Source organism: Carcharhinus amblyrhynchos, chromosome 27 (assembly GCF_965287045.1).
Source record: "Carcharhinus amblyrhynchos chromosome 27, sCarAmb.v2.hapA, whole genome shotgun sequence".
Classification (NCBI taxonomy): Eukaryota; Metazoa; Chordata; class Chondrichthyes; order Carcharhiniformes; family Carcharhinidae; genus Carcharhinus; species Carcharhinus amblyrhynchos.
Genome location: NC_137350.1, coordinates 8,409,374 through 8,423,262, shown reverse-complemented (window position 1 = coordinate 8,423,262; position 13,889 = coordinate 8,409,374). Strand labels below are relative to the sequence as shown.

The 13,889-nt window shown below is 42.1% G+C and overlaps 1 protein-coding gene across 1 annotated transcript in view; it reads left to right on the top strand.

Annotated features, from left to right (window-relative positions):
• nsfa (N-ethylmaleimide-sensitive factor a) overlaps positions 1 to 13,889 on the top strand; it is a 222,383-nt gene that overhangs the window by 117,913 nt on the left and 90,581 nt on the right. The window contains exons 16-17 of the mRNA XM_080213611.1: positions 4,647 to 4,713; positions 13,294 to 13,373. Of these exons, the coding sequence (XP_080069737.1) occupies positions 4,647 to 4,713; positions 13,294 to 13,373 (147 nt within the window). The remainder of the gene's footprint in view (positions 1 to 4,646; positions 4,714 to 13,293; positions 13,374 to 13,889) is intronic.

The following is a 13,889-nucleotide window of genomic DNA, read 5'->3' as shown; positions in this document are numbered from 1 at the left end:
GCACAAATATGAGATCAGAAACTTATCTCGGGATCAAACAGACGTAATTTGGTCACCAGGTTGTGAATAGTCTGGCTTTATCTTGGAATGGGAGAGGGCTGGAGTCGATAGTTAGGGAAAGCAGTTTGGGGTGAGAATTGAAAACAAAGGTATATGCTTGAAGTCTCTTGAAGTGCAACAAATCTTGCACTTAAGTGTAAAAATGACATGTATTTGAGAGAGTCCTTTATTCTGAATGAAATGTTCATCCTATGACCAGGTCATCGAGTGAAGCAGAGGCCTAGTCATTCTTTTTGTAACTGGAGCCCTTTCCTGATTACAGATTTCTCACTTGGATCTGTTTATAATCCATGTGAGAATTTTTAAATGTTGATTCCCATCTTGCACTAACATATGAAGCCTAGCCTGGTTATCTAATGCCTTAGTGACTTGAATGCACAGCTCAATGTAATATTGGCTGTCCGAGTCTTGAATGTTGGTGTTGACTGTCCCTCAGTCCAGAAGTAAGTTCATTGAACTGCGTTGATCAGGTAGCAGTTGGAATTCAACATTTGCTCGGCTCCTTCCTTGTCATTGTTTATGAAGTGCCCATGGTCAGTTTTGTAAAGCTGTTCAGAGAATGCTATCATGCTTGCATTACAATGCTTTGTCTTTTTAATTATCCTTATTTTTTAAAAAAATGTGGGGCGGGTTTCTCTGGCCATTCGTGGCAGTAGGATTCTCCCATCCATTGCCATGAATGGAGATTTGGCTGAACGCCAAATTCTGTCTTTCCTGGCAGCGGTGATGGGACATGAACAGCCAGAGAATTCCGGCCCTAATGTTGAAAACTGAATATTGCATTTAAAAGTTCATGCTTGGTTATAGATGGGAAGGCTGTGCTTTTTTTGATAACCAGAAGCTGGCCAGCATATTTCAATCTCTGCAATTACCTGATTAAAAACATCATTGTATTGCTCTCAGCTTATGCTTGTTTAATCGGATGTTAAGCTTCTCTAGCCACCTATAGTAAAACTTAGAGTAAAAATCCTGGCAGCTGATATCCTTAAAGTGACTTGCTACAGAAGCAGAATATCGATTGCGTATACAGGTTGTGGAAACCCATTCCAGAGACTTGAGCAGAAAATCCAGGCTTTACCTCAGTGCAGTGTCGGAGGTTTCATCTTTCAGATAAGCCGATAAACTGAAATCCTGTCTGCCCACAAGTGGATGTAAAAGATTGCATAGCACTGTTTGAGGAGCAGGTGAGTTCTCCCTGGTGTCCTGGCCAATATTTATCCCTCAGCCAAAACCACTAAAGACGGATTGCTGCATAAGAGGGAAGTAACACAGAACGACATAAAACAAGGAGAAGTGACTTTTGGGCTTAACACCTACTTAAAATCTATCTCATCTCTTGTCCTGTATCTGTTTTTGTGGCTCAGTGTCAAATTTTCTTTGCTAATGCTCCTGCGATGCATCTCAAAAGTTCTGCTGCATTAAAGTTGTGATATAAACACGCAATGTTTTTAGTACTAAAGCAGTAATAAATGAGATTCAATAAGAGGCACACAGTTCAGATTGATTTGATTTATCATATGCATCAGTATACAATGAAAGGTATTGCTTCTTGCACACTATACAGACGAAACATACCGTACATAGAGAAGGAAATGACAGAGTGCAGAATGTAGTCTTACAGTCATAGCTAGGGTGTAGAGAAAGATCAGCTTAATGTGAGGTAAGTCTGTTCAAAAGTCTGATAGCAGCAGGGAAGAAGCTGTTCTTGAGTCAGTTGGTACGTGACCTCAGACTTTGTATTTTTTTTCCTTAGCTTCTCCCATTAACCACACTATCACTTGACCCCGGATGTCTGGGGTGCGTGGGGTTCTTGATTATGCTGGCTGCTTTTCCAAGGCAGCGGAAAGTGTAGACAGGGTGGGAGTGTAGACAAGATGGATGGGAGACTGGTTTGCGTGACGGACTGGGCTTCACAGACGACCCTTTGTAGTTTCTTGTGGGCTTGGACAGGGCAGAAGCCACACCAAGCTGTGCTGGTGTCAGAAAGAATGCTTTCACTGGTGCATCCTTAAAAGCTGTTGAGAGGCATAGCAGATATGCCACCTATAGTAAAACTAAGAGTAAAAATCCTGGCAGCTGATATCCTTAAATTGACGTGCTACAGAAGCAGAATATTGATTGCATATACAGGTTGTGGAAACCCATTCCAGAGACTTGACCAGAAAATCCAGACTTTACCTCCAGTTCAGTGTTGGGGCTTAACACCTACTTAAAATCTATCTTATCTCTTGCCCTGTGTCTGTTTTTGTGGTTCAGTGTCAAATTTCCTTAGCCTCCTAAGGAAGTAGAGGCATTGGTGCTTTGGTGCCAGCATGGAGGGACCAGGACAGTTTGTTGGTGATCTGGACACCTAGAAACTTGAAGCTCTTGACCATTTCCACTTTGCCCCTATTGAAGTCGATGGGCATGTCCTCCACTACGCTTCCTGAAGTTGATGACCATCTCCTTCGGTTTACTGACATTATCTAAATTGGGGAAAATTATTTCCACTGGACAGTGAGTCAGTAGCTACTGGAAGGCATAAATTTTAGTTCATCAGATGAACAGAATGCAGACTCAATGTAAATTGCAAATTAATTTCAACAGGTAAGATGGTGCATTTTGGTGGTAGGAGTAAGTAGGCCACATACTTTGGACTCCTAACTAGAGTAGATATGCAAAAGCATCATGGAGTACAGGTGCACCTCATTAGAAGTAACTTTGATGATAGTAGTTGCTACTGATTTTTTTATGTTTTAAAGTTCATTTTTTTTCTACAAACAGTAGGTATGTCTGGCAGGAATACAGCTCAGATGCTGAGAAAGCAGGATAATTGCTCATTTTTGCCTTGTAGTGTTTACTTAACAAGACCTCATAGGATTTTTGCTTTCAAAAAGGAAAAGCCCCCTGGAGCTTTTGATTTAAAGGAATGAAAGGTGGGTTTAGGTGTGCAGTGTCAAGTGATAGTGTGGTTAATGGGAGGAGCTAGGTTTGTAGCAAAGGACAAAAACAGCTTTCAGTTTTGTGTTGGCTGGGGTTTGTTTAAAGACAGGTTTCGAGCTGCTCTCTCCACCAAATCTTTCTGAAAGTTTCGAGACTGACTACACCTCTTTATAGCAAATATAGTTATGGTTGCTAATTGAATTTAGTGTTTTTTTGAGTCTGAGAAGAATGTTGCTTATTTGGAACTGAGACAGTGGTAAGTTAGAAAATAGAGTTCTTTCTTTTCATGTTTAAATATTGTTCAATGGGCAATAGTTAAACTGCTTCATCAAATAAAGTTTATTTCGGTGTAAAATATCCCTAATTTGTCAGCAGAATTACTCCTGGAGTGAAGCATCCTATCCTCATGTTTATGCCAAAGTCTGGCTTCCTAATGTATTTTAGGATTCTGGTCCAGGGTCCTAACTGGCAATGGAGATTAACAAAACAATAAAAAAAACCTTGTGGTTCATTTCTCAAGAATAAAATTAAAAAGCAGAAAAGTAATGTTAAAATGATATGGAACATCAGCTGAAGCTCAATAAAAGGCCATAAGATAAAGGAGCAGTGTTAGACCATTTGGCCCATCAAATCTTCTCTGCCATTCAATAAGAGTTTTGTGTGCAGTTTTGGTCAATGTATTGAAAAAAAGATATAGAAATGCTAAAGTACAATATAAATTTCTATGGTGAGTGTTTTACTTGTGTCTTCTGTTCAGGAAAGACCAGACAGGGTGTGAGGTTCTCATCTCTAGAAAAGAGAATGATGCGGGTTACCTTGAGAGAGACCTATAAGATTATGAAAGAGGTTGATGGGACAAACATGAAAAGGGTGTTTAAAACTGGTGATTTTAAATGCAAGATTGCTAACAAATCAAATAAAGAATTCAGGAGAAATCTCTTCATTCAGTGGTGAGAATATGGGATTTGCTACTATGGATTGGAGTAAGCAGCATGGATGCATTGAAAGAGAAGTTAGAGATATATGAGCATGGAAGGAGATGTGTAAGGTGCATGTGGTCAGTTTCTTTGTTGTAAATTCAGTGTAATTCAGTGTATAGCTGAGAGATTAAAAGGCATGTGTTTTTTTTTACAGATTTGCTAGGGGATGGAATTGCCAGCTAGAAATTTTGGTGAAAATAGCATCCATCGCGTGTTGTTAAATGGGAAAATGATAAATATTTGGAGAGAAACTTGCAGGGGTTTGGGAGAAAAGGATGATGTGTTATAGAGCTGCCATTGCTGTGCTGGGTCAGATTGGCTACTTCCTGGGCTTTAACACGTTGGTTTAGGCAACTTGATGAATGTTGGGCACAAAAAGCTAAAATTAGACACAGGGCCTTACTTTCAGGTTCAACATGAGTGTATGGGAAGAATTTAAGTTTTTTATCAAGTTCTTTCATTGTCAATTTCAGGAATGGCTGCCAAGTATTGTATAATGTGATTTGTTGGCAGGAATGTAGCATATGACAATATTATTGAAATTTGTCGAGGGTTTTGAAACCTTAGACTGAAGCATAGTGTATATTTCGGTGGGCAAGCTCTCTATTTACAAAAACAGATGTGCTACCACAAGCCTAACCAATGAATTATTTAATAATCTTATCTATTAATTTCTGTTGACAGATCTTTGAGGATGCGTACAAGTCCCAACTGAGCTGTGTTGTGGTTGATGACATTGAACGGCTGCTAGGTAAGCTGGAGAGACATCAAGTCGACTGAGGCACTGACTATTCTATGCATTGAACTTGGCATTTTTCTGAGGGGTTAATCTGAGCAGTCACCTGTCAAAATAGGCTGGAGGTAGCTACTGTCTGATAGCCCAATACCAGCTATGTTAGGTAAATTCATTCTCACCACTTCTGTGTTCAGAATTTGAGACCAAGGTGGGGGAACTGGCTCACATGTTAATGGTTTGACTCATCTGCTGTTAGCTTCTGAAGTTAGCTGGTGAACCAATGCTGTGGAGCTTTGATTTTTTTCCACTATTTAAGTATTGTACCTTTTATCCCCACTTCGTCTCTGAGGAATTTGCTGGCCCATATCGGTTATCTGTGGGACCTTGTGTCTTTCTTTCTCTCCCAGAAGGAAGACTGCGACAATGCATCAATAATAATTAGGTCATAAAGAACATAAGATCTGAGTCAATCCTAAAATCACACATCAGCACATGCACTTAGCAGTGGGAATCACCAGGCAGTGACTGCAGGTGGAAATTACCATAAGTCATAGGAGCAGAATTAGGCCACTCGGCCCATTGGTTTGGTTCTGCTCTGCCATTAAATCATGGCTGCTATTTTTCTCTTCCCCATTCTCCTGCCTTTTCCCTATAAGCCCTGATCCCCTCAATAATAAAGAACCTGTCTATCTCTGTCTTAAAGACACTCAATGACCTGGCCTCCCAGCCTTCTACAGCAAAGAGTTCCACAGATTCACCACTCTGTGGTTGATGAAATTCCTCCTGTTCCTCTGTTTTAAAGGATCGTCCTTTTAATCTGAGGTTGTGATTTCAGGTTCTAGTGTTCCCTACTAGTGAAAACATCCTTTCCACGTCTACTCTATCCAGGCCTTGCAGTATCCTGTAAGTTTCAATAAGTTCTTCCCTCATCCTTCTAAACTCCGAGTACAGACACAGAGTCCTCAACCGTTCCTCATACGACAAGCTCTTCATTCCAGGGATCATTCTTGCGAACCTCCTCTGGACTCTTTCCAAGGCCTGCATATCCTTCCTGACATATGAGGCCCAAAAGTGTTGATAATACTCCCAATAGGGTCTGACCAGAGCCTTATATATGCCCCTCCTATCCTCTCACTTTGTCTCTTTCCCTTTTGGCTTGCTTGCTATGTAAGCTTTAGTGCCTCTGCGCTGTTGGAGATCAACTAAAGCTGGGGTTAGTCATTTTACAAATATGAGTAAAATGTTGTTCTTTATTCTGTGGGATTCTCAATTAGAAGTTTATCATGGCCTTGATGTACTGTTAAGGAGCAAGAAAGATTGGGAATGGGAAATCATTTTCCCTTTCCTATTCTATCCCATGGCTATTTGTAGCTTATTTCAGCACAGAGCAGGCACTGAGCCTGGTGCCTCAGTGAGTTGTTAGAATAAACATTGGTGGAGGGGTTGGGACTTATCATCCATTTTGATAGTTGAGTTGTGACAGTTACCAAATTTTTAACTGTGGTTTAGTGCTTAATGAGATTGGGTAAATTGCCAAGATGAAAAAGTGGGTATCCCGAGTCATGTGATAAATTTGAGATTGAGAGCTTAGCTCCGTACTAAGCAACAACTATAACAACTGTTTTAACTATAGTGTCACAATGAAAGCAAAACTTCATGTCCAAGCTATAAAAATGCAGAAATTGGGCCTGTTCTAGCTAGCTACAAACCACGAGCTTTCTTGCTGGTACATGAGCATAATGAAAAGCTCAAAATGTACACATTTAATCCTGGCAATTTAATTGATTTATTCTGATCATCTTTTTTGGACCCTTTCGAATTGGGAACCCTAAACGCTCCACGAAGTCTACACCCTTTGCTACTACTTTCACCCTGCCATTGATGGGCATGCTGACAGTGTTGAGGCCCTAAGTTATAGAACTTTCTTCCCATTTTGTCTGCCTTTTGACTCTCTCGTTTTAAGATGTTGCTTAAAACCCATCTTTGTAACAAACATTTTGTCACCTGTCAAATTTAGTCTGACTCCATTCTTGGGATGTTTTCTCGGTGTTAAATAAGCTCTATAAATGCAAGTTATTAATTCAGAGAGTGAGTTAGTTGACCGAAAGTGTGGAGATTTGTGAAGGTGTTTGCTAGCTTCTCTTGTGTTCTAAATGTAATGGGCATCATTCTCATGAGCACGCTGTCTCTGCAGGTGACATTCAATTACACATTTTGTTATCTAATTCCTTCAGTTCACATAGATAAGCTCACCAATTTGACTTGTGCCCTTTGGGGTGTTGGGGATTTGTGGAATGGGATTATAGTGAAATACGCTGCCAGAAAGGAAAACGGAAATAGACTCCATTGTCTCTTTCAAAAGATTATTGGATGTATTCATGTAAAGTATAAACTGGACGGGCTCTAGATTGAAGACTGGGGGGAGTGGGATGAATTGGATTACTCTTCCAAAGCTGTGGCACAGATATGGCATTTTATGTTGTATCATTTTGTGAAATAATATCAGGAATATATCAATGCAATTGGTCTAAATAGCACTGGATTACGCAGGGAGGGAATAAGAGTTTGAAATAACAGATATGCTGTCTTGTGTGGTCAAAGACTCTCCTAACGATCATTTTTTAAAAATTCATTCGTGGGAGATGGGCGTCGCTGGCTGTCCAGCATTTATTGTCCATCCCTAGTTCAGAGGGCAGTTGAGAGTCAACCACGTTGCTGTGGCTCTGTTGTCACATGTAAGCCATGATGTGGGTATGCCGGCGTTGGACTGGCGTAAACACAGTAAAAAGTCTGACAACACCAGGTTTTAGTCCAACCGATTTATTTGATAATAGACTCACAAGCTTTTGGGGTTAGTCCCTTCGTCAGGTGAATGGAGAGTTCTGGCCTCAGACAGAGCATATAAAGCACAGACAGTTTAGAGATTACTGATTAGAATGCGAATCCTTACACCTAACCTGCTGTTCACGACCTGAAGTGGCTGACGATGTGAGTGGAAGGAGCACTGATCACAGTTTAAAGAGATGTGTATTGTCTCCAGACAGTACAGTAAGTGAGGTTTTGCAAACCCAGGCAAGTCACGGGGGTTACAGATAGTGCAACATGAACCCAAGATCCCTGTTGAGACCGTCCTCATGCGTGCGGAACTTGGCTATCAGTCTCTGTTCAGCGACTCTGCGCTGTCGTGTGTCGTGAAGGCCGCCTTGGAGAATGCTTACCCGAAGGTCAGAGGCTGAATGCCCGTGACCACTGAAGTGTTTGCCAACAGGAAGGGAACAGTCTTGACTGGTGATTGTCGAGCGATGTTCATTCATTCGTTGTCGTAGCATCTGCATGGTCTCCCCAACGTACCATGCTTCGGGACATCCTTTCTTGCAACGTATCAAGTAGACAATGTTGGCCGAGTTGCAAGAGTATTTACCATGTACCTGGTGGATGGTATTCTCACGTGTGATGATGGTATCCATGTCGATGATCCGGCATGTCTTGCAGAGGTTGCTGTGGCAGGGTTGTGTGGTACTGTGGTCACTGTTCTCCTGAAGGCTGACAACTGCCAGTTTCCAGATGCAATTTTACAACTCATCCGCTTTATCCTGGACCACAATGTCTTCACCTTCAACAACCAGTTTTTCATCCAGACACATGGACCAGCCATGGGGACCAAATTTGCACCTCAATATGCCAACATCTTCATGCACAGGTTCGAACAAGACTTCTTCACTGCGCAGAATCTTCAACCAATGCTATACACTAGATACATCGATGACATTTTCTTCCTTTGGCCTCATGGTGAACAATCACTGAAACAACTATATGATGATATCAACAAATTCCACCCCACCATCAGACTCACCATGGACTATTCCCCAGAATCAGTTGCATTCTTGGACACACGCATCTCCATTAAGGACGGTCACCTCAGCACCTCACTGTACCGCAAACCCACAGACAATCTCACCATGCTCCACTCAGTTTCCACCCTAAATGTGTTAAAGAAGCCATTCCCTGTGGACAAGCCCTCCGTATACGCAGGATTTGCTCAGATGAGGAGGATCGTGACAGACACCTTCAGACCCTGAAAGATGCCCTCATAAGAACAGGATATGGTGCTCGACTCATAGATCGGCAGTTCCGATGCGCCACAGCGAAAAACCGCGCCGATCTCCTCAGAAGGCAAACACGGGACACAGTGGACAGAGTACCCTTCGTCGTCCAGTCCTTCCCCGGAGCAGAGAAGCTACGACATCTTCTCCAGAGTCTTCAACGTATCATTGATGAAGACGAACATCTCGCCAGGGCTATCCCCACACCCCCACTTCTTGCCTTCAGACAACCACACAACCTCAAACAGACCATTGTTCGCAGCAAACTACCCAGCCTTCAGGAGAACAGTGACCACAATACCACACAACCCTGCCACAGCAACCTCTGCAAGACATGCCGGATCATCGACATGGATACCATCATCACACGTGAGAATACCATCCACCAGGTACATGGTAAATACTCTTGCAACTCGGCCAACATTGTCTACCTGATACGTTGCAAGAAAGGATGTCCCGAAGCATGGTACATTGGGGAGACCATGCAGACGCTACGACAACGGATGAATGAACATCGCTCGACAATCACCAGACAAGACTGTTCCCTTCCTGTTGGCGAACACTTCAGTGGTCACTGGCATTCAGCCTCTGACCTTCAGGTAAGCATTCTCCAAGGCGGCCTTCACGACACACAACAGCGCAGAGTCGCTGAACAGAGACTGATAGCCAAGTTCCGCACGCATGAGGACGGTCTCAACAGGGATCTTGGGTTCATGTCGCACTATCTGTAACCCCTGTGACTTGCCTGGGTTTGCAAAACCTCACTTACTGTACTGTCTGGAGACAATACACATCTCTTTAACCTGTGATCAGTGCTCCTTCCACTCACATTGTCAGCCACTTCAAGTCTTGAACAGCAGGTTAGGTGTAAGGATTCGCATTCTAATCAGTAATCTCTAAACTGTCTGTGCTTTATACGCTCTGTCTGAGGCCAGAACTCTCCATTCACCTGACGAAGGGACTAACTCCGAAAGCTTGTGAGTCTATTATCAAATAAATCGGTTGGACTAAAACCTGGTGTTGTCAGACTTTTTACATGTAAGCCAGACAGGGAAGGTCAATATATTTCCTTCCCTAAAGATGATTAGTGAACCAGATATGTTGTTCTGACAGTTGACAATTCATGATCGTCAGTAGATTCTTAATTCCTGATTCCTTTTTATTGAATTCAAATTCCACCATCTGTCATGGCAAGATTTGAACACATGTTCCCGGATCAACAGCTGAGTTTCTGGATTAAGAGTCTAGCAATAATGCCACTAAGCCAGCTGGGATCTTGGGTTCATGTCTCACTATCTGTAACCCCCATGACTTGCCTGAACTTGCAACATCTCACTTCCTGTCCTGTCTGGAGACAATACACATCTCTTTAACCTAACTCAATGCTATCTCCACTCACATTGTCTGCATCTTTAAGACTTGAATAGCAGGTTAGCTCTATAGACTCACATTCTAATCAGTATTCTGTAAACTGTGTGTGCCTTTATACACCCTTCTCTGATCAGAACTTTCCACACACCTGACGAAGGAACTGCGTTTCCGAAAGCTTGTGGGTTTACTATCAAATAAACCTGCTGGACTTTAACCTGGTGTTGTGAGACTTCTTACTGTGTTTACCCCAGTCCAACGCCAGCATCTCCACATCTTATTGTGTTTGTGCAGGTCTTTGATAGAATTATCCAATTGGTCACACTTTCCTTAGCCCTGTTACTTTTTTACCTTTTGAACATTTATCCAGTTCTATATTAGACTTCCAGCAACCTCTCAGGCAGTATGTTATCAATCACAACAGCTTGCTTTATAAGAAAAATAGATTCCTCATGTCACCTTTCGGTCTTTTGCCAATTATCTTAAATTGTGTCCTTTGGTTACTGACCCTTCTGCCGTTGGAAAACAGTTTCTCCTTCCTTATTAACATTCATGATGTTGAACACCTCTACCAAATGTCCCCTCAACCCTCTCTTTAGCTTCTCCTGTCTCACCACACAACTGAAATCTCTCGTCCCTAGAACCCTTAAATAAAATATCATCAGTACCCTCTCCAAGACCTTCACTAAGGTGTGATAGTAAGAAGTCTCACAACACTAGGGTAAAGTCCAACAGGTTTATTTGCTAGCATAAGCCACTAGCTTTCAGAGCGCTACTACTTCATCAGGTAAGTGGGTGTTTTGTGCGCATGTGCGGGTGGGGCTACCAAATAAACCTGTTGGACTTTAACCTGGTGTTGTGAGACTTTTTACTTAGCCCAGTCCAACACCGGCATCTCCATAGTAAGGTGTGATACCCAGAGTTAAACACAGTACTTTAGCTGAGGTACAACCGGTAGGTTATAACTATATCAAAGTTTATTTATTTTTGTCACAGGTAGGTTTACATTAATGTTGCAATGAAGTTATTGTGAAAATCCTCTAGTTGCCATACTCAGTGCCTGTTCAGGTATACTGAGGGAGAATTTAGCATGGCCAATGCACCTAACCAATATGTCTGTCGGACTGTGGGAGGAAACCAGAGCACGTGGAAGAAACCCACGGAGACATGGGGAGAATGTGCAGATTCCACACAGACATTGACCCAAGCAGGGAATTGAATCCAGGTCCTGGCGTCGTAAGGCAAAAGTGCTAACCGCTGTGCCGCATAACTTCCATGCTTTTGTACTTTCTGCCCTGAGTAATAAATCCAAGGAATCCCACTGGCTTTTTAAAGTGTCTCCTTAACTTGTTCTATCCCCTTCAAAGATTGCATACACACACCTTAGAGGCATCGTTAAGTTGGATGACTGGACAAAAACCTGGAGATTAATGTGAGGAAGTGTGAGGTCATGCACTTTGGTAGGAGGAATCAAAAGGCAGATTACTTTCTAATAGAGACTGCAGGTGAATGAAGCACAGAGGGATCTCGGTGTTTTAGTGCATGAATCACAAAAAGCTAACAGGCGGGTCCACAGTAGTTGGAACAAAGAAAATTACAGCACTAGAACAGGCCCTTTGGCCCTCCAAGCCAGCACCAACCATACTGCCCATCTGAACTAAAAAAAATCCTACTCTTGGGACCATATCACCCTATTCATTTATTTGTCCAAATGCCCCTTAATTAAGAAGGCAAACAGCATTTTGGTCTTTATTGCAAAGTGGTCAGAGTTTAAAAATAGAGAGGTTTTGTTGCAATTGCACAGGGTGTTGGTGAGGCCTCACCTGGAATACTGTGTATGGTTTTGATTCCCTTACCTTAAAAAGGCGATAGTAGTATTGGAGACAGCCCAAAGAAGATTTACCAGGCTAATTCCTGGGTTGAGAAGTTGCCCTTTTAAGAGACACGAAATAGTCTGCGTCTGTATTCTTTGGAGTGAAGTGTGACCTTATTCAAACATCCAAGATCCTGAGGGGGCTTGACTTGGTAGATGGTGAGATGGAGTGGGAAAGTCTCGAACATGGGCATAGCTAAAAGATAAAGGGCCACTCTTCCTATTTGCTCTGCTGTTGTGTTATGTAACCATTCGATAATTGTGTCATTCACTGACAATCACTTCCTCAGTAATGCACTCAACAGTTGTATTAACTTGAACATAAGAACATAAGAAATAGGAGCAGGAGTAGGCCATCCAGCCCTTCGAGCCTGCCCCGCCATTCAATAAGATCATGGCTGTTTTTTTTTTGTGCTAAAACTTCTTGAGTGGAATTTGAACCCCAATATTTTGATTAAGAAGCAATACTACCAATCAACCATGCTGGCGTCTAAACTACCATGTTGTTAATGTGAGGAGGGTTTGTTGTTTACTGTTGTTGAGTTTCTTCAAAGAGAGCTGAAGTTTCTGAATGAAATTGGTAGGTTTGGAAGATGCAGAAGTTGCAAGGGATCTGAATCAAAGGGAGTCTTTAAAAACTTTGTGAAACCTCTGTCCGGCCCACACCGCAAGAGTGGGCCCCGCCTATGCGTAGACTTAGAGATTTAGTGCCTTTTTCTTGTCCTGTCAGTTGATTGAGGGTGGCATGTGGAATGCCATTGGGAAAGGAGAATTGCTTGGGCCAAAACTGAAGTTAGCTCCTATACAGGGAAGATGAATTAATCAGGGTACCAGTTGCGGAATGCTGTCAGTTAATACAAACATACAAAATTGGAGTAAAGGTAGGCCATTTGGCCCCTCAAACCTTTTTGCCATTCAATCAGATCATAGCTGTTCGATTTGTGTTGAGTTCCAGATTCACATTGATCCCGTTAACCGATCATTCCTTTGCCCAATGATAATCTGTCTACCTCTGCTTTAAAAATTACTCACTGATCCTGCTTCCACCGCTGTCTGAGACAGAGTTCCAAAGTTGCACAACCCCTGAGAGAAAATGTATTTCTGAGCACAGACGACCTCGGGTGAAGTACCAGATGTTTGTGAATCTAACCCCCCAGTACCAGATGTTTGTGAAATCTCTCTTCTCCCCACCCCCTCCACCCTGAGACTCAGAATTAGAAAAGTAAATCTTGTTAATCTGTTTGATTTCAGATTATGTCCCTATTGGCCCACGCTTCTCAAACCTGGTACTTCAAGCTTTGTTGGTCCTCCTGAAGAAGTCATCTCCACATGTAAGTTAAGCATAGCTTAAAATAATATGAATGAACTGTGAAAATTGTTTAACTTCATGTTGCTATCATTCCAGGGGCTTTTGACTTTTCCTTGGACTTTTGTAAATGTCAGCTGTTGGATTCATACTTCCCAGAAAGTGTGATTAGTTTCTGCAAGAGATGAAATGATAATGCAGTTCATTCACAGACTGCAACAGATGCTAATATTGAAGGAAATTTTCTTGAACAGAGCTGTTTTATACCAAGAATAAATGTTCATTTTGGCTTAGCCTCAAGCATTTTTTCAGCAACCTCTTGTCATGGTCATGGATTATAATGCAAATCAGTCATTAAATTCACATTAAATCTAAGATTTTGTTTACCTTCCCCTTGTACACACTAGTTTTATATGAACATATGAATTAGGAGTAGTTAATACTCTTTGAGAGATTTACAGCCCTACCAGCAGAGGTGAAAGCTGCTGATGTGAGGAGGAGAGAGGGGTGCCTCAAGGTGGAGGTGCTCTCCATGTGAGAG